Source organism: Rattus norvegicus, chromosome 1, assembly GCF_036323735.1.
Source record: "Rattus norvegicus strain BN/NHsdMcwi chromosome 1, GRCr8, whole genome shotgun sequence".
Taxonomy (NCBI): Eukaryota; Metazoa; Chordata; class Mammalia; order Rodentia; family Muridae; genus Rattus; species Rattus norvegicus.
This window is the reverse complement of record NC_086019.1, coordinates 77,838,711-77,865,327: the sequence shown is the minus strand read 5'-3', so window position 1 is coordinate 77,865,327 and position 26,617 is coordinate 77,838,711. Positions and strand designations below refer to the sequence as shown.

General features: G+C 51.3%; 3 protein-coding genes across 15 annotated transcripts; 2 read left to right on the top strand and 1 right to left on the bottom strand.

Annotated features, from left to right (window-relative positions):
* Positions 1-765: 765 nt before the first annotated feature.
* On the bottom strand, positions 766-8,427 carry Fiz1 (FLT3-interacting zinc finger 1). 6 transcript variants are annotated; one of them, XM_039103834.2, is made up of 3 exons: positions 8,289-8,427; positions 5,957-6,292; positions 766-2,945 (listed from the first exon to the last, which is right to left on the bottom strand). In XM_039103834.2, exons 2-3 carry the CDS (start codon positions 6,257-6,259, stop codon positions 1,755-1,757), a joined length of 1,494 nt encoding a protein of 497 aa, XP_038959762.1. In that variant the 5' UTR covers positions 6,260-6,292; positions 8,289-8,427; the 3' UTR covers positions 766-1,754. The 6 variants fall into 6 exon arrangements, with proteins under 6 accessions (XP_038959762.1, XP_017444379.1, XP_006228314.1 ...); XM_017588890.3 differs by having other exon boundaries at positions 8,213-8,352; XM_006228252.4 differs by having other exon boundaries at positions 7,479-8,289.
* Positions 8,428-8,441: 14 nt separating this feature from the next.
* On the top strand, positions 8,442-11,680 carry Zfp524 (zinc finger protein 524). 2 transcript variants are annotated; one of them, XM_008758958.4, is made up of 2 exons: positions 8,442-8,582; positions 10,632-11,680. In XM_008758958.4, the coding sequence occupies exon 2, from the start codon at positions 10,670-10,672 to the stop codon at positions 11,612-11,614; it is 945 nt and encodes a 314-aa protein (XP_008757180.1). In that variant the 5' UTR covers positions 8,442-8,582; positions 10,632-10,669; the 3' UTR covers positions 11,615-11,680. The 2 variants fall into 2 exon arrangements, with proteins under 2 accessions (XP_008757180.1, NP_001102375.1); NM_001108905.1 differs by lacking the exon at positions 8,442-8,582.
* A 140-nt stretch (positions 11,681-11,820) lies between these two features.
* Positions 11,821-25,824, top strand: Znf865 (zinc finger protein 865). 7 transcript variants are annotated; one of them, XM_063284309.1, is made up of 3 exons: positions 11,821-13,550; positions 21,954-23,875; positions 25,352-25,822. In XM_063284309.1, exons 1-3 carry the CDS (start codon positions 13,271-13,273, stop codon positions 25,358-25,360), a joined length of 2,211 nt encoding a protein of 736 aa, XP_063140379.1. In that variant the 5' UTR covers positions 11,821-13,270; the 3' UTR covers positions 25,361-25,822. The 7 variants fall into 7 exon arrangements, 6 of the variants coding, with proteins under 6 accessions (XP_063140379.1, XP_038956490.1, XP_063140370.1 ...); XM_063284300.1 differs by having other exon boundaries at positions 13,294-13,550; positions 21,584-23,875; XM_039100562.2 differs by having other exon boundaries at positions 11,822-13,550; positions 21,954-25,822.
* The last annotated feature ends 793 nt before the right edge of the window (positions 25,825-26,617 follow it).

Below are 26,617 nucleotides of genomic sequence, written 5' to 3'. Positions count from 1 at the left end.
CTAAGGCAGCTGCTCCCACTCTCTCCGCACTCTTCCTTATTGGTGCAAAGGTCTTGTTCATCAGTTCATCATCATATGAAATTACCATCTCCATTTGACCCCTCCTCCCTTTCCATACTCATTGCCCACCACTGGAATATAAGCTCTAGGAGGGCCCAGCATTTTCTGCTTGGTCACCATAGGGTCTATGCAGTGTTTAGAATGCTTAGTGTGGAGTATGCGGGCACAGCACAGGAAGGCTGTGGAACATGCATGAGTGGCTCTCTTCTCTCTGGTGGGCTGGCTCTGTCCCATAGAGTTTCATGAGAGGTCTCATATATACATTCATCTGCAGAGTTGAAGGTATGGAGCCTCTTCAGGAGACTGCTTGGTCTCCAAGGGACATGTCCTATGGGGCGTTTCTGGGGTGTGGGCAGCTTACCAGTGGCTACACTAGTGAGTGACTTTCCCACTAGTCATTAAATGCCTATACTCAGGGAGGGGTGGGGCCCTGTGAGTCATCACCACCCCCTACCATTAACTGCTTATAAACCCACAAGGAGGGGCAGGGTATCTTAAGCCAGAAGCAAATACTGAAGCTGGAGTTATAGGTGGTTATGAACAGCCTGGTGTGGGTGCTGGGAACTGAACTCTGGCCCTCTGAAAGGACAGTATTCATTTTTAACTGCTAAGCCATCTCTCTAGGCCCTAGGGGACATAATCTATGTCCAAGAAGGAGAAAGCCCCCACCTCCCTGAAACCCAGGATTAGAAAACAAGACAGTAGTGATTGAATGAGGTTTATTGGAGTCCCAGAGACATTGGGGAGAGGGGTCAGGGGTCAGGTTGAGGCTCACAGGGGAGAAACCCCTGGCCAAGTTCCCCTATCCCCTTGTGGCGTTGGAACAAAGAGTCAAGTTGTAGTGATGGGAAGACCAAAGTACTACAAGTCAAGGGGGAGGAAAACCTCAATGTCTACCACCTCCACCAGGTCACAGGATTGGGACAACTGTGGTCAAAGGATTGCGCTCTACAGCATAAGGGAATGTCTGCCCTATTACTCTAAGGAGAGTGGGGTTAGGCCATAACCATTCCAGACACCAGCCCATTCTAAGTGGATAGGAGTATGTGCATCTGGGTCAGTACAACCTAAAGAGCGGGGAGACTTTGGGCCAGTCTAATCTAGTGTTTAGGATGGGGGAGACCAGTAGGGTCAGACCATTCTGCAGTAAGGGAGACCTAATCTGATAGTGGGTTAATTGAAGGTGGGGGGTATCTACCCTGGTCCTCTTTCAGTATAGGAAGCAAAATGGGGGGAAGGCAGATTTCGGTTATACTCATTTTCTGGGGCCACCAGTGGCTGACAGGTATCATCTGGAGGGGATCCTGGAGGAGTTCAAGATATTGCCCCACCCCCATTCCCTAATGAAGGTCACCTGGAATGATGGCTCACAGGGAGTGGTGGGTGGTTAACACCATGGAGGTGCCCACATGTTATCTGCTGAGAGATGTGAGTGCAGACCCGTTTTCATTACTACGTCACCGGTCTCGGAGGCCAGCTGATTTGAACATGCCACATTCCAGGGGTCTCAAAGTCAAGAGTCTCTGTAGATTTCAGAGAGAAATTCCCCAACAATTATGTTCTTGGATCCCTTTGCTAAAAGATGCTTCACTGTGGTCCTATGTGGGTTCTGGGCGGCACCATTTTTCCAGGCAGGGGCCTGGCTCATCTCATGGTCTGGCTCTGGACTTAGTGGGCAGGGGCGTCCTGGTTATTCAGTCCATGCCCCTGTGTAGCTTCAGGTGCCTGGAGAGGTTGCTAAGCGTGATGAAGCCCTTGCCACAGATGTGGCAGGGGAAGGGCCGCTCTGTGCCATGCAGCAGCCGGTGACGCTTGAGGTAGCACTCATGGCGGAAGAACTTGCCACACTCCAGGCACGGGAATGGCTTTTCCCCAGTATGGACCAGCACATGCCTTTCCAGGTCTCGAGGAGAGCGGAACAACTTCTCGCACTCAGAACAGCCAAAGATTTTCTTGCCACGGCTGGAGGAACCGGGTCCGGGCCCTCCAGCCACCTGCTCACCCTCACCGTCGGGGGCTGCCTCCCCGCTGCCCTTACCATGGCTTGCACGCCGATGCTCCTCCAGGGCGGCCAGTGCTGCGTACAGCGCCCCGCAATGGCCACAGCCGTACGTGGCTGGGCCAGAGTGCGCCTCTAGATGGCTGGCTAAAGCAGGGGCAGACGCGAAGAAGGTCCCGCAGTCGCATTGGTACAGTGTGTCTTCTGAGGATGCTTCGGCTGCCGCAGCCGGAGCCTGGGCATTCCCAGCGCCCTCATCCTCGGGAAGCAGTGCCTCCAGTTTGGGAACGCCTGCACCAGTAGGGCTCAGGAGTAGCCCGGCGTCCCAAGTTGGTGGGGTGGCCCCCACCTCCGCTGTGTCACCCTCTCCTGCCACCTCTGGAGCCCCACCCGAGGCCCAAACCTGTGTTGGAGGTGCACTGCTCCCCTGCAGGTCGTGTGTGAGCTTGTGGCGTTCCAGCAGCGCAGGTGCATTGAAGTCGCGCTCACAACGCGGGCACTTGAATGGCTTCACATCAGTGTGTGCAGCCCAGTGGGCTGCCAGCTCCCGACCATGGTCAAAACGCCTGGCACAGGCACCACATGCAAATGGGGGCAGCGAAGCTGCCGCAGCTGCTGCAGCCTCTGCCAGTCCCCAGCTGGTCGCTCCAGCTCCCTCCAGGCCCTCTCCTCCACCGGACCCTCCACCTCCACAAACTGAGCAGGGACCAACGTTGCAACATACTGAGCAGGGGGAGCTCAAGGGAGGCAGGCCCGGGCTAGGCTGCAGGGGAGAGGGAAGTGTGCCCCGGTGCTGACGCTTGAGATGGCGGCCCAGGCTGGAGCGAGAGGAGAAGCGGAGCTCGCAGACCAAACAGCAGTAGGGCTTCTCACCAGTGTGGACGACCTGTGAACGAGAACACAAAGGAAGGGCTGAAGATTTGGGCCCTGCAACAGACCCCAGAAGAATGAACCAAAGCTCTAGAAACCATCGCTGGTCCTCATCTGCTAGGTTACTAGAACGGCATCGGGGTGCATGGGGGCCATTGAGAAGGGACCTTACCTCCTCATCAAGGCAAGTTTCCCAAGTGCCCCTCATGAAAAGTTAAAATACCATAATGAAAAAGTAGTAGGGCTTTATCGAGGCCTGTTAAAAGAAAGCTACTTCCTCCTGGCCAGAAGAATTGAATCGGGTTAGCAACACGGTTCAGTGGGTAAAGGTACTTGCAGCTAAGCTTAGTGACTGGAGTTTGATCCCTGGGATCCAGATAGTGGAAGGAGAGAACTAAGTCCTGTAAGATGAGCTGTGGCACATCTTACTCTGTGGAGCTGGACTAGTACAAGTCTTTAATCCCAGCATTTGGGAGGCAGGGTACAGTGGTAGGCCAATTCTGTGAGCTGGAGGCCAGTCAGGCATTCAAGGTGAAACCCTTCACAAAACAATCAATGAACTGAACAAGAACAAAAAATGGAATAAAAATATTTTAGAGAAAGAACAGAGAATCAGGGTTCTATCCCCGGCACCCACATGGCAGCCAACATTATCCAGTAGCTCCAGTTCCAGGGAATCCAATGCTCTCTCTCCCTACCTACTGAAGCATCAGAAATGAAATGTCGTACAGACATACAGGCCAGAAAAACACCTATATACATAATAAATAAGTAAATAAATCTTAAAATGATCTATTCTAAATTCTATTTTGGGCTCTGGGTGGAGACACAAAATTCAAAGCTGCCTCACAGAATACCGTTGTCATCTCCCAAGACTTAATCCAAGCTGGGCGGTGCTGGTTTACTTTTAATCCCAGCACTCAGGAGGCAGGGGCAGGTGGATTTCCAAGTTTGATTCTAATCTGATCTATAGAACTAGTTCCAGGACAGCCAGGGCTACACAGAAACCTGTCTCAAAACAAAATAAAACAAGCAAACAAACAAACAACAACAACAACAACAACAAAAAGAGTTAATCCAGTTGGATCTGTCAATGACCTAACCAGGAGACAGCTAAGGAGATGGGAGGGATGGTTACCTCATTAGTGAGGTGAAACACTTTGCGATCTTCAGAAGTTCTCCCTTGATGCCCTTGCTTACAGCTCTTTCCTGAGTCTGCATGCTATTCTGAGTTCTTAACTCAAAAGGCCTAACTAGTCCTTCTCTACTAGCTTCCTTTTCTTTCTTTTTTTCTGAGACAGGGTTTCTCCATATACCCTTGACTGTCATGAAACTCACTGTAAACGAGGCTGGCCTCCAAGTCAGAGATCAGTTTGCCCACCACCCAAGTGTTGCGATTAAAGGCCAGCCACCACTGTGGGTTCCTTTTCTACTTTCTGTCTCTTCTGTGGATACCAGCCCAAGCCCTCAGCATGCTTGCCCCCACACTCTGAAGTTTCTGTGACTCTGAAGAGACACCTCCCATATAGCCGCTTGCAGGACTTTACCAATGAGCATGCCTTCTTTCTTAGACTAACTTAAAGGGTGGTCTTTCTCTCTTCCTCTTACTGCTTTCCCAACCCCCAACCTACCTTGAAGCTGCCAAGATTATAGCTGGCCTTTTAAGCCTTTTTCTTCCAAATTCTAGTAAGATATCCTCAAGTTTCTAAGTCTGCTTTAAATTTTTCTTGTCCAAGAGACTAGGAACCTACAAAAGGGGACTCCATCTCCCCAGTCACAGCTCTTCTATAGGCCAGCTGGCACATTCTCTGTCTGACCTCATCTAGGAACTAATTCCCACAGAATACAGCAACGGCCAGGGCTCTAGGCACCCACAGGCTTGAGTTCAAATCCCATCTCTTCTCTGTAAACACTCCTGCTTTTTCCCTTTGTAAAACGGACTACTTCACAGTCCTCTGCGTGATGCCCCAACCAAGTGGTTCCCCAGCAGCTCCTTCCTTGAGCAGACCTAACCCGGAAGCCAAGGCAGCTCCCAGGACTCCATCTATTATTCTCCCTAGCTGCAAGTGATCTTATGAGCTATAACTAAAAGTGGGACCCCACTATGCAGCTTCCACGAGATTGTCATTCATCCATGATGACATGGGGCTTGGTGGTGATGCCTGCTTAGGGGTGGAGGGTGGGATGTTTCACATGCTGCTGTAACCCCTCACCTGTGCTAAGGGAGCCCAATTAAACCCTCTGGTTTGCCAAGCAGAACTTCTGGTCTGCGCTAATGTCCTACCTGGGAAAATGCTAGTTTGTTTCTCCCCAGGAACAGATAATGGAACACCGGTGAGCACATCAAGGCCTTCCCACCTCTGGGCTTTTGCACTTGCTGGTCTTCTGACCTAAAATGCTTTTCCCAAGTGGACATCTTATCTCAATCAGACACACTGTGCCTTCTTGTCTATAGAAATCTAATGTTCTCCTATATATTAATTTCTGTTTTACTGTCTGAGACAGGGTCATATAGTGCAAGCTGGCCTCAAACTCTGTGTAGCTAAGGATGACCGTGAACTCCTGATCCTCCTGCCTCTACCTCACAAGCACTGGGATTATAAGAACATATCACTATGCCCTGGTTTTTTTTTGTTGTTGTTGTTGTTTTTGTTTTTTTAATTTGCTTCCCAACTTCTTCCTTAGAGAAATCTTTTCTCAGAAGCTGCTTTCTTTAACCTCTACCTAGTGCCTGATCATTTGAAAGAATGGAAGTTTTCTGAAGGCCTCTTTGAGTTCTCTTGAAGGTCTGTGTTCCGTGTAGGGGAAACTGATCACTGCAGAATACAGGAGTTGGGTGTACATGGACCTATTTTCTAGATGGTAAGGAAGAGAATTAAAAACACAAGGCTGCAGATACTGGTAGGCATTAGAGGCTTCAGCAGGAGAGATAGAGAGAAACTTCCTAGCCAGGGGCATCTCTAGTTGCCTTTCCTTGAGTGGAATGGAGTCCCAGTATGTCGGCCATGTGTGGCTCCCCAAACTCACCTGGTGGTGCAGCAGGCCAGTGGAGTCTCGGAATCCCTTAGGGCAGGCGGAACATCGGTAGGGTCGCTCACCGGTGTGTGAGCGCAGGTGGTTAGCCAAGTTGAAGCTATGCTTGAAGCCCTTGCCGCATCGAGGACATGCGTGGGGCTTGAGCGCTGTGTGTCGAGCAAAATGGCGCCTCAGGTCGGATCGGTAACGGAAGCTCTTGCCACATTCGCTGCAGTGAAAGGGGACCCGAGGCGCAGTGGCAGATGGCGCTGGCCCTGGAGCAGCAGGAACCACAGGAAGCGAGGGGTCATCCATGGTGGGAGGTTTGGTGGTAGCTTGGGGCTTTCTCTGGAGTACAGAAAAGACACAGCAGGTTAGAGTCACCTCTCCACTGGCCATCCCTTCCCTTGGCTCTCTTGGCTAAGAAACAGTGGTCCCAGCTAAGACTCTCCCAGCGATGCTAAGCCACGCCCACTACCTCACTCTTTACAAACCCTCTTCGTTCTCTAAACTTCCTAGCCACATTCACCTTACTTTTTCCTCAAGAGGTGTTCTGAAGGCTCTCCCTCAATCCTCTCCAAGCCTGCCCACTACAAATTAAGGCCCCCCTACTCTTGCTTAGGTGCGGGTGTGGGCTGCCTCCTTTTGAGCCCCTCCCTCTCTTCCCTAAGCATTCAGTATTTCTCCACAGATCTCTTTTTTTTGTAGACAAGTTATCGAAACAAGGATTTTGGGCTGAGCACCTTCGCCTCATGCTTGTAGGGAATTCACACTAGTTCTGCAGTTTTCAGAAACGGAAACTCTTTTTACATATGAAAATGGTATATCAGTGCTTACCTCATACAGTGATGGTTTGAGCTAAGTAGCAAGGTGTACCTCGCACTTAGGAAAGCCGAGGAACAGATAGGACTTAACTGAGTAGTCTGACGAAGTTCCTCTTACTTCCTTTATTCTTGTATGGTTCTAAGTTAATTTGACTTTTCTAAGTTAGATCTTCACTGGGACTTTTTCTACAATCACCTCTACTTTCCTATTACTTTCTTAGCTTGCCGCTAAGCTCCCTCCCAACATTTTTAACTTCATGATAAAAACCTGACGGTTCTACTAAAAGCCTCCAAATTGCACACATACATCAGCCTCCTTGTCATGGTGAGCTTTTCTCTAGGTCACACCTCAGGCAAACTTCACACAACATACTCTGGGCCTCTCTTGTCTTACTGGACCCCACTTTCCCACTAACCTAAATAAGTTTCTTAAATTTTTTCAACCAAGGCCCTTTCCCCCATTGCATGTGATTCACGCCTCTTTACTAGGCCCCACTTTGTATTCCATTTTCTAACCAGTCTCTATCTACCCTTTCTTGAAACCCCTCCTCTCAGACTATAAACCACGCCTCAACAAGCTCCTCCTCCAGTTCTGCCCCGCCCCAACCACCATAAGCTCCGCCCCCTGCACCCCCATAGTGTGAGGTGCTGCAAGCCCCCCTCCCCCGCTCGATCTTTCGAACAAGGCCCGGAAAACTGGCCCTTTGTACCCCTTTCCCTGTCCCTAGAAGGTGCAGTCTCCGGCGTCCAGGGCGGGGGCAGGTCAGGCGGCCGGGGGACTAGGCGAGACCACCTTGCTTTTGCGTTGCGGAGGTCTTGGAGACCAGGCAGGACCCCGGGAGGCCGGGAAAGTCTGTCCGCTTTCCTGTTTAATTACTTACACCTCCCTCTGGGCGCCGACATTTTGGGCAGCGAGGTCAGCGTCACTTCCACCTGAGGGGCCTCTCGACTTCCGCCTCGGCTCTTTTCTCCCCCAACTACCCCCCCGACAATCCCTCTTTCCCCCTCCTTCTTGGCTCCTCTTTCCCGCCCCCACCCCGCCCTTCTGTTTTTCCTTTCCTATTCCCAGCCACAGAGGTTAAAGAGGCTCGGCTAGCGCCATCTTTGTTGAGGGCAGGGGAGGGGCGGGGCTTAAGTTACCCACGGCGCTATATAGACTAAGGGCAATACACTCAGCGCGCATTTCGTAGACCACGGTACGGTTACGAAGGGTTATGTTATGAACATAGATATGTTCAGATAGGATTCCTTTTTTCTAGTCTTTGACTTCTGCTAGGTAGGATGCCAGAAGAGGAAGAAAAATCCAAGTGGTCAAACTTGTTCAGAGTTAAGAAACACCAAGCACCATTTTACTACTTTTACTCCATGGAGCTTTGAAGCTGCTGGGCGCCATGTTAATTAGGGGCACTTAGCAGCCATTTCCCGCTTCTCATCTATCCGGTACCTGTATTTGATTGGGTCACCGGGTTGGGAATGCTTTGAGGGAGGAAAGGCATTTAGAGGTGGTTGGGGATTTTTACGCGTAGTCACTGGGTAAACGAAGGCGACTGGTACGCAGGCGCGTTTGCTGCAGGCGTGTCCGGGCCTTGGGACCCAGGGCATCCTCTTTGTTCCCCGCGGGCGCTGGCGGCGGAGGGAAGGGAGGGGCCGCCGGCGTCCTACAGAGGGGCGGGGCCCAGCTCCCGCTCCGCCACCCCCGCCCCGCCGCCGCTTAGGGGCTGGGCCCCCTCTCCCCCTCCCCTTCCCACGCTTCGGCCCGTCGCCCCCGGCGCGCGCGCGCGTACACACGCGAGCCCAGGCAGCATGCAAATGAGGTACCCAGAGGCGGGGGGCCCGGGTGGGGGGAAAGGGGGTGGTCCCGGTGCGCGCGCCCGAGCGCGCACCCGGCACCTGCTCCCTGCTTCTTTGCTCTCTCCTGCGCACGCCGACCTCGCGCCCTGCCGAGCGGTCTGGGCTCGCGCGCGCAGACCCCCTCCTGGCAGCCCCTGCCGCCAATGTCCCCGCGCCGCTCATTGGCCACCGCACCCTGAGGGCCCGCCCCGCTTGCAGGCTGGGCCAGTCGCGCCTAACAGGCAGGCGTCGAACCGGACTGTGGGTGGGGGAGGGTCGAAGAGACATTCTTACTTAATAGGTATGTTCTAGAAACTCATCTTCTTGTCCAGGCTACCTCGTGGTGCGAAGCATATGATCCTGGTCAAGTTGCTCCTGTGTGGACCTTCATGCTGTGTGCATATTAAAAGGGGGTGCAAGTTTTGGGGGAGTAGCTCAGGCCTTGTGTGTATGAGACCCTGAGTATGACCCTGAGGATAGCCAGCACCACACACAAAACTTAAAAACAAACCACAAAACAATTTAAAGAGGGGTGCAAGGTCCCCCCACAGCATTTGCTGCTAGCTGCACCTGTAGTGGCCTTTGACCCCAAGTACACTCAATTCCTACCATCTTGGGATCTTTTGGGCACTGGGAAAAATCCTGGATTTTTGGGTGCTTTCTGTATACTAAGGTCATTTTTGAAGCTTCCTTATTCTTGTCTTCTCCCCACAACCTTGGTATATTGAGTTTACAGAGAAGGAAACAGACTCAGAGGTAAAGACACTTGTAGAATCACATGCTAATTATTGGTCTCCAGGACTTGGAGACCTCAAAATATTCCCCGTACACACACACACACACACACACACACACACACACACACACACACACACCCTTGTCTCCCTAGGTCCTTCTCATTTCCTTGGCTGCTGAGGTCAGTAAGACTGGTTCGTGTTTTGTCACTTACTGGCAGAGAGAACTTAAGGAACTCACTTGGTTTTCCTATGCCTTGGTTTCCCAGTTTGCACAACTGAAAGTGTGTTCCCTCAAAGGGTTGGTGTGAGGCTTAACTACCAGTGCCGCTATGCCAGCTCTTTTGTGTATTATGTTCACAGCATGTCTGGGTTAGTAGGTAAAACAGATCAAAACAAAATCAACAAACAACAAAAATCCCTGAGTCCCATCTTACAAAAGATACAGATGAGTTCAGAGAAGTAAGGGTCTTGGCTAAGGCCGCACAAAGAAAGGGACAGATTCAGCGTTTGATTTCTGGGTATATGACTCAAAGCCCAGACTCTTAGCAACTTACATATATATCCTTCACAAATAATAGATTTTTGGCTAGGACCTGTCTCTCCTCATGCCTCCCCATCTCTGTGGGGAGCAGGAACCTTTTGAGACCTTTGTGGACAAGAAGTTGATGGGCTGCTTCAAGACCCATATTCTCAACTGGATCTTTTTAAATTTATATTTTTGGCTTGTTTGACTTTAAAGGCTTTTTGTAGTTACTGTCTTCTTGTTGCTGTGATGAAAAGCCATGACCATGGTAACTTATTAAGGAAGCACTTTAATTGGAGGCTTGTTTACATTTTTCATGATCATCTTGATTGGGAGAATGGTGACCAGCAGGCTGTCATGGTGCTAGAAAAGTAGCTAAGAGCTCATCTCTTATCCATAACTCTGAGGGAGAGAGAGACTGGCATGGTGGGGGATACTGAAACCTCAAAACTCATTCCTAGTGAAACACCTACTCCATCAAGGCCACACCTCCTAATCCTTCCCAAACAGTTCCACTATTGGATCCAGACACTCAAGCATAGAACCCTAGGAGGGGCCATTCTCATTCAAACCACCATGAAAGAAAGCCTACATCCAAAGGAAAGATTAGGAAGTCATGGGATACCCTTTGGTGGAAGGCGTCAGTATGTCTTATTAACATACAGAATTGTCTTGTTATGTGGGTGTCAAAAGACTTTAGAGGGGATAAAATACTGGGGTACACAGGGGCTTAGACCCTCACCACACTGACACCGCCCCCTCTCTTCCCTTAGCCGGCTCCAGTACCCAGACTCAAGCTCCCCACTGCTCAATGGACAACCCCAGCTCAGACCCGTTGCCTTCAACTTTGTCTGGGGAGGAAGAAAAACCTCTGGCCTTACTTCCTCCTGTTCCCCGGGGCCGCCGAGGCCGACCTCCAGGGGCAGCCACCACCTCCAATCGGACTCTCAAGTCCTCCCTCCCTCGAAAGCGGGGCCGCCCCCCCAGATCAGTGCAGGAAACCCCGTTGACAGCAGCAGTGGACAGCAGTGGCAGCAGCGATCTTCTGTTGATCGATGATCAGGGTGTTCCTTATACAGTTCCCGAAGGGTCAGCAGCAGATGGGCCCCAAGGCTCTGGCTCCAAGAGGGCCCCACACTTCTGTCCTGTGTGCCTGAGAGCCTTCCCCTACCTCTCTGACCTGGAGCGCCACAGCATCTCGCACTCAGAATTGAAGCCACATGTGTGCAAAGATTGCGGCAAGACCTTCAAACGGTCCAGCCACTTGCGGCGCCATTGCAACATCCATGCTGGCCTCCGGCCATTCCGATGTGTGCTCTGCCCTCGCCGATTCCGAGAGGCAGGGGAGCTCGCACATCACCACCGCATCCACTCCGGTGAGCGACCATACCAATGTCCCTCATGCAGGGTGCGCTTCACCGAGGCCAATACTCTCCGGCGCCATTACAAACGCAAACACCCAGAGCTTGTGGGGATGCCTGTGCGCCTGTGCCCCCCAAACCCAAGGCCCCAACCACTGTGGGATGACGACGAGGGCGTCCCTGTTCAAGAAGGAGTACAGGAGGAGAGTCCTGAAGGAAAGGAGCCTGCTTGGCCCATATCCTCCACTTCTCCCCTGTCTGGGTGTACAGCGGGGGGTTCAGCTGGTGCTGGGCATGGGCAAGAAGGACAAGACACCCTTGTTTCTGGTGGTATTCCTGCCGTGGAAGGGGATCAAAAGCAGGGACCTAAACCTCTGGATTCTGATGCCATCTAGCACCCTCCTGTGGACTGACAAGCTCTGGGAGGCATGGGCTGTGGAAATAAATCCCTGCCTACTGACTTCCAGTGTGTGTTCAGTCATGGTGCCTGTCCCTTTCAGTGTTCCTCCATTACCTTGCCTGACAGTGGTATGTGTGCATGATTGGTGAGAACCCCATCTCACATATCTCCTTAGCATGGTGCCAAAGAACCGATGGCTTGGAACAGGCCTTTGCCCAATCTGACCTCCACCATACAAGTACTGTAAAACATTTAACCTGCTATGCAAAGGTGACTCAAGGCTCCCTCATTCTAGTTAAATTCCTATAAATTCTACATAGACACTTTTTGCCCCAGTTTTTTTTTTTTCCAGAGGACTTCCTATTTGGAAGGAACAACTAAGTTGAGGGCTCAATGGTTAACATACCTTGAATATCCAAAGGCCCTGGGGTCGAGTGGCCAGCTCGAGGGTGTGGGTTGGGGAAAGCAATGACTACCACCTCGACAGCATTTAGAGAGAAGAGTGTGAGTTTGAGGGGAAGCAGGGCTGAGATGAGGTTCAAAACTTGGGCAGTAAAAACTTAGATTGGAGCTTAGGAGAAGAGGCTGAAAATTGGGCTAAGAATCATAGAAGTTTAGGCTTGGCTGATAGAAAGCAAGTTAGAGGGAATGAATGGTATTTAACTGAAGGGTGGGGCTTAAAGGAAGTACTTTTAAAATGAAACAGAGTTCAAGATTGTTGTTGTTAAAAGATCTTTTAATAGCGGCTTACAAAGAAAGTAAGGCATACCTGTGAGCATTCGTAGGAACGTCTCAAAAAAGTTACCTATAAGTACTTTCCCAAGCAGAATATTAAGGCTTAACGGTTAGACATGGTTGCCATTCAGGCCACGGAGAGGGAAGAAAAAGCACCAAAAAGGGAGAGCTTGACTGTATAGAATTAGGCTTAGCTGTCTATAGTGTAATGGGGCTGAGTTAAGAAAGGTTTATAGAGCTATGAGTGGCTAAGTGTAAAGTGTTCCAGTGCTGTGGTTCTCATTTAAGTGCATCAAAAGTGTTTCAATTCGGATGGATCCCCAAGATCCATCCCAAAGCTTTCTATTCAGCAAGTCTGCGTTAAGGGTTAAAAAGCATCGTGCTAATTGATGCCAATGATTGGTAACAAGTAACTTTAAAGGAATGCTTTCAAGGTGCAAGGCAGAACTACATACAAGTTATTAAAGAATCATCCCTATAATTCCAGAATTTCTGAAGGCTCTGATAGGAGTCTTGTTACAAATTTGAAGCCATTATGGCTTCAAATGTGAGGCCATGTCTAAAAAGAAATCAAAAAGTTACAAACAAAAATAGCGATGCCCCTTAAATGCAGCAGGCGTTACAAAGCTTTTGGTGTAAGGGGCAGGATTAAGAAGGGGGCGTGGTTGGTAGGTGTGGCCCGGCTGAGAGGATGGAGTTCCAAAAGTAGGAATTTGGAGCAAAGGAAGAATAGAACAAACTAATTGGAGGTGCAGCAAAAGATATCCGACCGACCTATTACAGGTCGCTCAGAGATGGGCGTGGTTCCAGTCTACGGGGCGAGGCTTAAGCATGAGACCTGAGTCTAGGGTGTGTCCTAGCCGGAAGCCTGGAGTCTGTGGGTGGTACCCTAAGAAGAAGCGGGCGCAGTGGGCGCATGCGCACTAGGCTCCGTTCGCCCACCGGAAGCGGCCTTGCCTGTCCCCCCTCCAGTGTCTTGTGCCGGCGTAATTTCCCTTCCCCGTTCCCCCGCCACCATCCTCCACGCCGGCGCTTCGGGGGGAACGAACGCGACTTCCGCTTCCGGGCAGGAGGCGCGGGGCTGGTGGGGAGTTGGGGGGAAGGGGCGGCACTTCCGGTTGGGCCCTCGGGTCTCCCCGGAGCGGCGGCACCTCCTCCGCCTCCTCAGCCTCCTCCCGGCGGAGACCCCAGCGCCGGTGAGTGACTGGGTGTGCGGCCCGGGGACCCGGGTTCCTCGGGGGCGGGGGGCCTCGCCCTGCCCTACCGCAGTACCCAGAACGCAACCCCCCCCCCAAATGTCAGTGCTTCACTGCCGGGCCCGAAGCAGGGGATCCCACCACTAGTCCCCTATAAGATCACTCCAGATACCTTACCCGTGGATGCCCCCTGACACCGTGGGATGGCTACCAACGGGTTCTCGTTAGTAATGAACCTTTCAAATGCCAGGGCCCCCACGAATCTTCCTACCGCCTCATCAGCTTCCTCCACGAGATCCTCTCCATGCCACCAGCTTTGCTGTGCTTACAGGGTAGCTGCTCATGAGCCCTCTATTCCTATCTACTGTGGGATTGCTTCGAGGGGGTGTTGTATTAGTATTTCGTGACAAGAGTTGCCCCCTACTAGCTCTGACCACACACAACCCATCCCAATGCACAAATATTTTCTATTCTGGCCTATACTAAAAGTGCTTTTTAAGAACCCCTTCCTGCAACTCCCCCTAACAGACCTCTTCAAATTCAAACCTTCCCCCCACCCCCGATGGAACAGCCCTCTCCAGAGTTCTTTTAATACCAGGTCCTTTCCCCGATTAGGGAGGAACAGCTGCCTGGTTAGCATCAGACTCTCTTGAAACACTCCCTGCCCACTTCTCCTTCCCCTCCCTCATCCTGGCCTCTGCAATCCCAGGACAATGCAAATTAGCCGAGAAATATGCCTTCATGGAGCATCGGCAGTCTTATACCCATCTTTGCCCAAGTCTCTTGACATTGTCCCAAACTTCCTAGGAAAGACCCCGTCTCTGCTTACATCTTTTCCCATAGGTTTTATTCTTCGCTGAATGAACGCCGTCATTCTATGCCCAAGCCATGCAGTTTCGAAGGGGAGAGGTGCAACTCCTCCTTTTACAAGGGTTTGCCGTCTAGTTGAGAGGCAGATCAGAAACAGTGCTGCTCTGTGGGTTTTCTGAGAGTCTGATGAGCTATGAGGCGAATGCTGAAACACAAGATTTAATCGTGCCATTCAAAGATCTGGGGAAGAGCTGGTGCAGAGGTCCAGAGGTCCAGAGGTAACAGTCATGTGTGGAGAGTAGCAGCGAGTTTGGAGCAGAACTGAAAAAGGCTGGATCCGAAAGAGCCTTGGGGATAAACTGCCTGGCTTTTTCTCAGCTCTACCAAGCTCATAAGATTCTTATCCACTTGTACCTTGTTCACTCATAAACACTTTCAATACCTGTTTAATGAGCATCTGCTTATACAGAGAATAAAATGGGCAGAAATTCACATAGAATGGCTATGTGGAAGAGGCAGATTTTAGAAATCAAGTTATGTGGGGGTGGGGGACATAGTTAAGTCAATAAAGTGTTGTCCTGAGTTCAGATTCCAAGCTCTTAACATTAAGGGGGGAAAAAGCTGGGCATGGTATCACATTCCTGTGATCCCAGCACTGGGGAGACAGAGATAGGAAGATTCCTGGAGCTCACAGGCTAGCTCCTGATTCAGTGAAAGACCGTCTCAAAGAAAGGAGGAAAGAAAGAGAACACAGTTGAGGCCATATAACACTGGCCTCTGGCCTCCCTACCTTCACATGCAGTCATACACAACACACAAAATCAAATTCATGAGGACAGAGTTATAGGGGCTGGGATATGGCAAATACCACGTGTGGGCTATCTCGTGCCATCCTGTTCCTCAGGTAAACCAAAGAGCAAAAAGTTTGGCCCTAGACTGCTCTGGCTCACCAAGGGGGCTACTCTGACAGCTTCCTCACCTTGCAGGTGGAGGGAAGGATATGATCTGAGGACTTTATAGACTCGTGCCTTTTCCCACCCTGTTTGCCTAGCCTCATTCCTTCATTTACTCAGGAATACATCCCATGCAGCCAATGAGATAGATGGCTGAGCAGGTAGAATGAACAAGCCTGATGACCTGAGTTTAGTCTCCAAAACCCATGTGATGGAAGGAGAGAACTAATTCCTGTAAGTTGCCCTCTCATCTCTACATGTGTACACACACGATAAATAAATGTAATTTTTATTTTGAAAAAAAAAAAAAAGATAGTGATTATCAAGCTAGGTACTATCCTAGGTCCTGAGGACAGTTCGGAACAAACCACGAAGCTCCTGTTACTGGGGCTGTGGAGACGGCTTAGTGGTTAAAAGCATTTGCTGTGAAAGCGTGGGGATCAGAGTTCAGATTCCCAGAACTCATCTGAATGCCAGCCAGTTAGGAGGCCCACCTGTCATTCCAGTCTCTGAAGGCAGAAATAGGATCCCCAGAACAATCTGGCTAATGAAACTAGCCATATCTGTGAGCTCTGAGTTTGATTGAGAGACCCTGCTCAATGAATATGATGGAAGAGAGTGGGGATCATTCCTAGCGTCAACCTTGAGTCTGCATGCACATGCACACGTGTGTATACATGTGAGAAGGGAAAAAGGGAAAAAAAAATACTGTGGCATCAGAGAGGGAGACCAGTAAAAACATGATCAGGAAGGCAGAATATATGGTACATTCGATGACAGCAAGCAAGCGAGTACAGGTCTGGGTGACAGGTGGCAGTGGTTGCTCAGAGCCCCATTGAGAAGCAGAGACAGGAAGGAGATGAGGGGAGGAGAGTATTGGGGTGTTAATTTTGCCAGCAAAAGCTACAGCCCTGAAACACAGGCTATGGAACAGAAATGGAGCCAGCACATTGGAGGAGCAGCTGCAAGCTTGTGGGGGCTGTGTAGGTCATTGGAAGGACTTTGGGTTTTCTGAGATGGGACACTAGGCTCTCAGCAGGAGCATCATGGTTTGGTATAGCTTAGTGGGATAGCTACACTTTTGACAGTGTTGGGAATTTTGAATGGGACACACTATATAAATCACCACGCACCGTACTCTTTAGAATTCAGTGAATGCCAGTGACTGGTCCTGGACTTGGACCAAACTGAGAGATGTGAATGGGAGGCAGGGAGAGGATGAGACAGGTCTTGTCTCCACTGACAGTGCTTTGAGGGCCCTGCTTTTATTTTGGAAAGTGAAATACTGTGTGGAGTCTGGAATCCCACCATTTGCCTTAAACACTCTTTAGTTCAGTGACCTTCAGTCTCTTCCTTAGTGGTTTTGTTTTGTTATTTATTTTGAGGCAGTTTTCTCTGGGTGTCCTTGGCTGTCTTGGAACTTGCTCTTTAGACCAGGCTGGCCTTGAATTCACAGAGATCTGCCTGCTTCTGCCTCCAAAGTGCAGAGATTAAAGGCATGTGCCAGCTCTGCTGGCTGAAATCAGTGTTTCTGAGTCAGCAATTCTACCCATCCTTTTGGGGTGGGATTTAGAAGAGTCAAAAATAGATATGATCTGTTAAACACCCTCACCCCTTCCCCGTGCATGGCATGTGCATGTGTGCACACTTGTCTAGGGGCCAGAGGGTGACCATGAGTGTCTTCCCTGATCCCGCTCCACTTTATTGAAGCATGGGCTCTCACTGAGTATCAAGTACACAGGTTGGGCTGGTGTAGCTGCACCTTTGCCTTCTTAAGTGCTGGATTTCAGAGAGTGGCTGTGCCCACCTAACCTCTACATGGGTTCTGGGGATCCAAACTCTGGTTCCCGGGCTTGTATGGCAGATGCTCCATCTGCTGGACCATTTCCTCAGTCCTGTTAAAACTTGCTGTGCTTATGTGGAACTTTGATTTGGTGTGTGTGGTAGGGAGTCTCCTCCACTATAATTTCATAAACCCTCCCCTGACACATGCCACCTCAGAAAATAGGCATTTGGAGCTGGAGAGAGATTGGTCTGAAATTAGGAGCACTTGTGGCTCTTGCAGAGGACCCAGCATCCATCCACATGGTGGCTCACAGTCACCTGTAACTGAAATTCCAGGGATCTGACACGCTCTTCTGGCTTCCACCCAGGCTTGCAGGCAGTGCGCAGACAGGCCTGGAGGAGAACGCACACAAAATAAATATATTTTTTTTTTTTTTTGGAGCTGGGGACCAAACCCAGGGCCTTGCGCTTCCTAGGTAAGCGCTCTACCACTGAGCTAAATCCCCAGCCCCCAAAATAAATATTTTTAAAAGGAGCTATTTAAGACTTTGGTACAGGGCTGTCGAGATGGCTCAGTAGGTAAAGCGCTCGCCATCAAGACAAGTGGCTCGAGTTCAATCGCTGGAACAAATTAAAGTAGGAGAGAAGCAACTCCAGAGTTGTCCTCTGACCTCATATGCACTCTCATTCACACACATCACATCCATAGTAAATAATGTTTTAAAAGACTTCAATCAGGCTGGAGAGGTGGCTCAGCAGTTAAGACAACTGACTGCTCTTCCAGAGGTTCTAAGTTCAATTCTCAGTAACCACATGGTGGCTCACAACCATCTGTAATGGGATCTGATGCCCTCTTCTGGTGTGTCTGAAGACAGCTACAGTGTACTCATATACATAAAATAAAACTTTTTTTAAAAAAATGCTTCAGTCCACTGAAAGGAGAAAATGTCTTACTACTCAGTGGGGCTTACTATGAACCTAATAAATTCTGTTCCTCACCTTCCTTGAGGCAACCCCCTACTGCTTGCAGAATACTGCTGACCATAGAATTCCTTTTCTGGAAGACATGTGAACTCCATTCTGTTAAATAGCTCCCTTTCCAGGGAGGGTCCAGACAGGTTAGTCTCATCTATTTGATTTTGTATGTGAGCATGGATGTGTGCTTTCCAGTATGTGCATATGGGAAGTCAGAGGACAACTTTTGGCAGTCATCTCTCACCTTCCTGCTTGCTGAGGTGTACACTGGGCTAATTGGTCCTTAAACTTCTAAGCATTTCTCTTGTCTCTGCCTGCCATCTTGCCGTGGGAGTATTGGGATTATAGATGTGTACCACTATACTCCTGCCCACTTTAAATGGTACATTCAGGGGATTGAACTCAACCTGCCAGGCTTATTCAACAAATGCTTACCCATTGAGCTGTCTAGCTCCTCATTTATTATTTGGCAAATATTTATCAATATAGACATTTACAAATAAATTTCCCTTTGCGCATTGCTTTAGCTGTGTCTCTTCTGTGTTGGTATGTTGTGTTTTCATTTTCTTATTTATCTATCTATTTATTTATTTATTTATTTATTTATTTATTTATTTATTTATTTTTGAGACTGAGTCCTCTATAGCCCAGGCTGACCTTGCACTCTGTGTAGCTGAGGCTAGTCTTGAACTCCTGATCTTCCTACAGCTTCTCTCCTAAGTGCTGAGATTACAAACCTATGCCACCGCACCCTGTTGTGTTTTCATTTTCATTCATGCAAAACATTCTCTAATTTCCCTCATGGTCTCTTCATGGATCTCCTGGAGGAGAGGCAACAAGCTAGATGTTGCTTAATCTCAACCCGTCAACAAATGTTGGCTAAGTACCCACGGCTTGTCCACATATGCACTGGAGTAGGGGTTGGGGCATAATGGCAAACAGAACAGGCTACTTTAGTCCTTGTTGCCTTCATAAACACATGGCAAAATTATGTTAGTGGCACTAACTGTGGTGAAAATAGCTGGATTATGGGCTAGAGGTGAAAGTAAGAGGACAGAAACCGGAATGGGACTCAGGGAGGTATCCTTGACTTCTGGGGAACGACATCCTAGGGCAGACAAGGAATCCATGGAGTTTGTTGTTTTATGAGGTAGAGTCTCATGTATGCCAAGCTGGCCTCAAACTCACTATGTAGATGAGGATAGCCCTGACTCAGTCCTGCCTCAGGTTCTCAAATGGTGGGATTAGAGATATATATCATGTCTGACAGAATCTATTGAATAGTAACCCCTATACCTCCCACTAGATACCTCATATAAATAGCCCAGAGAGCACCTTTAATGAAGACTCCTGTTTCTATAATTCTAACCTATACTTTCTCTGTTTTGGGGGTACAGCTTCCTTATGGGTTGGGATTCTCTCTTGCTATCAAGCCAATTGTTCTACTGCAAGCTTGCTTTGGGGACTCTGAGAAATTTACTAGATTTCTTTGAGCTTCAGTGTTCTCATGTGTACAGGAGAGAGTAGATGTCTCTAAGCGTTGCCATGGGGATCTGATGGGTTGAGAAGTGGAAGTGCTTAGGACAGGCCCCTCTGTGAAGCACAATGGGAAGGTTCTAATGGAAACAAGCAAAGCAGGTAACTGTGTCCCCGCCCCTTCCATAGCACTTCCTGCATCCTCACACATTTCTCCTCCTTGGCAGTTGAATCCCTCACTTAGGCTCTGTATGCAATCTCCTGGTTGCTACACCTTTGGTTCTTGTGGAGATTAGATTAAATGGAGAGGGTGTGAAGGGCATGGAATGTTGACTCTTGTCCAAGAACACTCAGAACTGGATACTGAAAATATCTGAGTAGAGGTAGGGTGGAGGCACCTTTCACCTGTGGGTGCAGAGAACCATTCAGGCAGACCGAATCAAAGTTCCTGGGCTTTGGTGGGTGGGGAGGAGACATCCTCTCCCCCATGGCTTCTTAGGTTTTTGGTATAGTATGTAAGGAAGCTGAGGGCTAGACACAGAGCCAGGACTGCAGGAGCAAGGGATGATGGGCAAAAACGTGGAGTCTTTCTCCCATTGACTCTTCAAAAACTCAGTGGTACTCCTGGGACTGAGAACACAAAAATGAACTCCAGGAGTTAGCTTCCAGTGCAGAGGGAAGGACAGACAGACAGCAGAGATGGAAAACGCACTATAAAGGGAGGTGTTTGGAGAAGCCCTCCTTATCTAAGGACAGGAATTCAGGTTGCCCCAGGTATGTGATATCATCATTAATAGCACACACAGCACACACGGGGTGGAGTGCACACTGCTGATGAGTGCTGCATTTTTCCCTCCTCATGCTCATGCAGATAGGGTCAGAACCCACCTCTGCCCAGGCCCATGAGTGTATCCCACAGTCTTCCAGGAGTGCAGGCACTCTTGCTGTAACCAGCCTGTCCTAGGTAGGAGGTTTCCCTCCCTACTTTGCATTCAAAGAATAGTCCCTCTCCCCACAGTCTTGAGCTCTTACCCAGCTTTCTTGGCTTTCCTATTGCTGATGCTGGAATGGATACTAACAATTAATAGACGGCATTGCCATAGATTATCACGGTGTTTACCAGGACGCCAGGAGGAGCCTTCCACGTATTAATGCTGAAGTGCTGAATCTTCACAGCAGCCCTGTGCTTGATAGATCTTGCTTGTCCTAACCCTTGTTCCCCCTGCCTCCACTACCACAAGGTTACCTCAAACTTGCAGCAATCTCAGCCTTCTGAGTGCTTGGATTGCCCTCTGTTAGAGTGGTTGTGAGGACAGAAGTTCAGTCATTTACCCATGGTCACAGAACTAGAAAGCAGCTGTACACATACACACACTCACACACAAAATGCTTGATGGTGGCACACCCCTCGAATCCCACTATTCAGGAGGCAGAGGCAGGTGGATCTCTGTGAGTTCAAGGCCAGCTTGGTCTACAGAGTGAATTATAGAACAGCCACGACTACACAGAGAAAACACAGTCTAAAACCAAAACCTAAACAAAACGAAACGAAAAAACAGAAAAGAATAAAGGAGGTTAGGGGTGGAGGCTTAGGTCTGAAGCTGGTATTCTGGCACCCGAGCTGCTGTCTAAACCACTCAGATGGGAGCTATTCTTGTCCTTGTTTTACAGTGGCAAAACCAGAGGATTGAGACCACAGGAAAGTATGGGGAGTGGAGGGAATCAATTTAGAGGAGAGAGTTTGAGCACCACCCAACCCCCAGGTCATCAGGGATTTAGTCTTGGAAGAGAAAGCAGGTGCATGAAGACAGTCTGAGGATAAATAGGGAGGTGTGTGAAGATCCAAAAAAAGATGGGGTAAGGATGGGAGGAGACTAGCATACCCAAAGTCCACACAGGTTAGAGGAAAGCAGGTGTATGGGTGGAATGACAGGCTAGCTAAGAGAATGCTGTTGGTGCAGGAGCATGGATCTAGTTCCCTTTGCTTGCTACTCACGGGCTCTCTTTGCTCAGTCCCCATCCTCTTCTTCACAGGGTCTCCCTTCTCTCCACCGACCAGAGATGGAGGCAAACCAGGCAGGCAGCGGTGCCGGGGGTGGCGGGAGCAGCGGCATCGGGGGCGAGGACGGGGTCCACTTCCAGAGTTACCCATTTGACTTCCTGGAATTCCTCAACCACCAGCGCTTTGAGCCCATGGAGCTATACGGGGAACACGCCAAGGCAGTGGCAGCCCTGCCCTGTACCCCGGGGCCCCCGCCCCAGCCCCCACCCCAGCCTCCTCCGCCCCAATATGACTACCCGCCCCAGTCCAGTTTCAAACCTAAGGCGGAGGCTCCTTCCTCATCCTCATCATCATCTTCATCCTCATCTTCCTCATCTTCGTCTTCCTCATCCTCTTCCCAAGCCAAGAAGATGGATCCGCCGTTGCCACCCACCTTCGGAGCGCCGCCCCCTCCACTCTTTGATGCTGCCTTCCCTGCTCCGCAATGGGGAATAGTCGACCTCTCTGGACACCAGCACCTGTTCGGGAACCTGAAACGAGGTGGGCCCACACCTGGGCCTGGAGTAGCATCAGGACTGGGCACTCCTACTGGGACCCCAGGGCCACTTCCCACACCCTCGCAGACCCCGCCTGGGCCCACAGTAGGGGCAGCCTGCGACCCAACCAAGGATGACAAGGGCTATTTCCGAAGGCTGAAGTACCTGATGGAGCGGCGCTTCCCGTGCGGTGTTTGCCAGAAGTCCTTCAAACAGTCCTCACATCTGGTCCAGCACATGCTAGTGCACTCCGGGGAACGACCATACGAATGCGGCATCTGTGGCCGCACCTATAACCATGTCTCCAGTCTCATCCGTCACCGACGCTGCCACAAGGATGTGCCATCAACACCAACCGGCAGTACGTCACAGCCTGGGCCTGCACTTCCTTCACTGGGCCTCCCGGTACCCACAGCCAGCGCCACAGCCAGCTCTGACCCCGCCGCAGTGTCCTCTGGCCCTTCAGCCACCCCTGCAACGCCTGCCACCTCCACTGATGGGAACACCACCCCTGCTGCCCCACCTGGGGTGGCCATGCCTCCCTCTGCCACTACTGGCGGGGAGGGCCCATTCGCCTGCTCCCTCTGCTGGAAGGTTTTCAAGAAGCCTAGCCACCTCCACCAGCACCAGATCATCCACACCGGTGAGAAACCCTTCTCTTGCTCTGTGTGCAGCAAAAGCTTCAACCGGAGGGAGAGCCTCAAACGTCATGTGAAAACGCACTCGGCTGACCTGCTGCGCCTGCCCTGTGGCATCTGTGGCAAGGTCTTCCGCGATGCCTCCTACCTCCTCAAGCACCAGGCGGCCCACGCAGCGGCCGGAACCCCGCGGCCGGTGTACCCTTGCGACCTGTGCGGAAAAACATACTCAGCGCCGCAGAGCCTGCTGCGACACAAGGCTGCCCACGCACCACCTGTGGCCACAGAGCCAGCTAAGGACGGCGCGGCCTCGGTCCCACAGCCACCTCCCCCGTTTCCCCCAGGTCCTTACCTCCTGCCCGCGGACCCATCCACTACAGACGAGAAAGCCACGGCGGCCGCAGCGGCTGTGGTGTATGGTGCAGTGCCTGTCCCACTTCTCAGCGCACATCCTCTGCTGCTTGGAGGTGCAGGGAATGGCGGTGCTGGCGGCCCGGGCGCGAGTGGCCCAGGCAAGACGTTCTGCTGTGGCATCTGTGGTCGCGCGTTTGGGCGCCGCGAGACCCTAAAGCGACACGAACGCATCCACACCGGCGAGAAACCCCACCAGTGCCCCGTGTGCGGGAAGCGTTTCCGGGAGTCCTTCCATCTGAGCAAGCACCACGTGGTGCACACCCGAGAGAGGCCCTACAAGTGCGAGCTGTGCGGCAAAGTCTTCGGCTACCCGCAGAGCCTCACTCGCCACCGCCAGGTGCATCGGCTGCAACTGCCCTGCGCCCTGGCTGGAGCCACAGGCCTCACCACCGGACAGGGGACCACTGGGGCCTGTGGACCTGGAGCTGCAGGCACTTCAGGTGGGCCGGCCGACCTGAGCTACGCCTGCTCAGACTGCGGGGAACACTTCCCGGATCTCTTCCACGTCATGAGTCACAAGGAAGCTCACATGTCAGAAAAACCGTACGGCTGTGACGCCTGCGGCAAGACGTTCGGTTTCATCGAGAACCTCATGTGGCACAAGCTGGTTCACCAGGCTGCCCCGGAGCGCCTTCTCGCGCCAACATCCAGTGGCCCTCAGTCCTCTGATGGCAGCGGCAGCAGCAGCGGCGGCACCGATGCATCCAGCGTGCTGGACAACGGACTGGCTGGAGAGGTGGGGACGGCAGTGGCAGCGCTGGCTGGGGTTTCTGGGGGCAGCGAGGATGCGGGTGGGGCGACGGTGGCCGGATCGGGTGGCGGGACCAGTTCAGGCGCTGAGCGCTTCAGCTGTGCCACATGCGGCCAAAGCTTCAAGCATTTCCTGGGCCTGGTGACTCATAAGTATGTGCACTTGGTGCGCCGGACCCTGGGTTGCGGCCTCTGCGGCCAGAGCTTTGCGGGCGCATACGATCTGCTCCTGCACCGCCGAAGCCACCGGCAGAAACGGGGTTTCCGCTGCCCAGTGTGTGGGAAGCGCTTCTGGGAGGCGGCCCTACTGATGCGCCACCAGCGCTGTCACACAGAGCAGCGGCCCTACCGGTGCGGCGTGTGCGGTAGAGGCTTCCTGCGCTCCTGGTACCTGAGGCAGCACCGCGTAGTGCACACGGGCGAGCGCGCCTTCAAGTGCGGCGTGTGCGCCAAGCACTTCGCGCAATCTTCTAGCCTAGCGGAGCACCGGCGGCTGCACGCCGTGGCCCGGCCTCAGCGCTGCGGCGCCTGCGGCAAGACCTTCCGCTACCGCTCCAACCTGCTGGAGCATCAGCGGCTGCACCTGGGCGAGCGCGCCTACCGCTGTGAGCACTGCGGCAAGGGCTTCTTCTACCTGAGCTCCGTGTTGCGCCATCAGCGTGCCCACGAGCCCCCGCGGCCCGAGCTGCGCTGTCCCGCCTGTCTCAAGGCCTTCAAGGATCCTGGCTACTTCCGGAAGCACCTGGCTGCCCATCAGGGCGGCAGGCCTTTCCGCTGCTCCTCCTGCGGTGAGGGCTTTGCCAACACCTATGGTCTGAAGAAACACCGCCTGATGCACAAGGCTGAGGGTCTTGGGATGCCCGGAACAGGGGGAAGCACCTTGGCCGGAAAGGATCCCTGACCAGGGTGTTTCAGTGTGCCAATCAGATATTCCCTCTGGACTCTACCCTTCTGGGGCTGCTGGTCAGACTCTCCCCACCCCTCCTTACTGTCACCCATTCTAAAGAATCCCAGGTGGTCTAGCTTCTTTCCAGTCCCATGCCCTACAAACTGAAGATTAAATTGCTCCGATCCCAGGCCATTCTGGCCCTTCCTTCTTCATCTGTCAGACACTGGACTTGATCCTCTGTCCAGTTGATCCTCTTTTGTAAACCTCATCTGCCACCCAGCAGCATTCTGGCTCCAGTGAACTCTGTGGTGGAGATGGGTTTGAACTACTCACCCCCTCCACTTCCTCTGGGATCTGGCTGGACAGTGGACTATGAACAGAGTTGGGAGGGCACAGGTGGGGGTCTGGGTGCTCCTGGATGGGGGCGGGTTGGGGAGGGGACAGACGCGGCTTGTACAGAGCAGAGAACAATAAATGGTATCAACAGGGCCGCTGGGGTCTGTCCTTGCTGTTCCTAGGGGATTCCACTGACTGGCTGGACACAACACCTCACACCACTCTCTTTTCACCTAGGTTGAGTGAGGATTTGCCATGTCCCGGGCATTAGCCTATGAATTGGGCAAGTGGAGAGGAGTGAAACAGGGAAGTCGCACTCTCAGGAACTGATTTGAGATCCCGAGACTCCCCTCCATGATGCTCTCAGCCACCATGACCGGAAGCCTCCTGTCTGCCAAGCCCTGACCTGGGCACTAGGGAAACTGATGAATTGATTGGACATGACATTCACACTCCAGTAGGCTGGGAGAGCATACCTGAGGAACTTAAGTCTGCAGACTTACTGCAGACGGTCTCATGTAGTCTAGGCTGGCTATGGACTTGCTTTGTAGGTAAAGATAGGCTTGAATTTTTTCCCCTTTGAGACATGGTCTCTCTATGTAACCCTTGGCTCTCCTGGAACTCTCTGTAGACCAGATGGGCCTCGAATTTACAGAAATCCACCTGCCTCTGCCTCTCTGGTGCTGAGATTAAAGGTGTGCACGACCATGGGTGGCTAATCTTGATTTTTTTTAATCTCAATTTTTAAAAAATATTTAAAGAAATTAGGTGTATGGGTATGTTGCCTGCATGTATGTTTGTGCACCACTTGGTGCCTGGTGTCTATGGAAGCCAGAAGAGGGCATTGGATCCTTGGATCCACAGCCAAGGTGGTTGTGAGCTACCATGTGGGTGTTGGGAATCAAATCCCAATCGTCTGGAAGACCAGTGTTCTTAACTGCTGAGCAATTACTTCAGCTCCATATTTTGTTATTTTCGTTCTGAATTCGACACATATCTGTATAGGTATGTATGTATGTATGTATGTATGTATGTATGTATGTATGTATGTACACAACACACATACACACTGGTTGTATCCTCACAGCCTCCACTGTGCTCTTACCCCTCTCCCTCTCCTGCTGAACCCTTTCTTGCCAACAAGCCTGTCTTACTTTCATCTTTTATTTTCTTGGTGACCCATTATGTTTAGTCAGGGTTGCATGTATAAACATGGGTTGGAAGGCTTATTTACCTGAGCAGGGGCAGCTAACCAGTAGCTATACCACTGAGGTCTATGGTTCCCCCCTTCCAGGCAACCATTAACTGCCTATAGCTCCTCAGATGGGTGGGAGGGACATTATGAGTTTCTTCCCTGAGACTAAGGACTTCTGATCCTCCTGTTTCCACATACAAAGTGCTGGGAAAATGGGCATGTGCCATTATGCCTGGCTTTTGTGGTACTGGAGCTTGAACCCAAGATGCCATTCACACTAGAAAAGCCCTCTAGCAGCTGAGTGCATC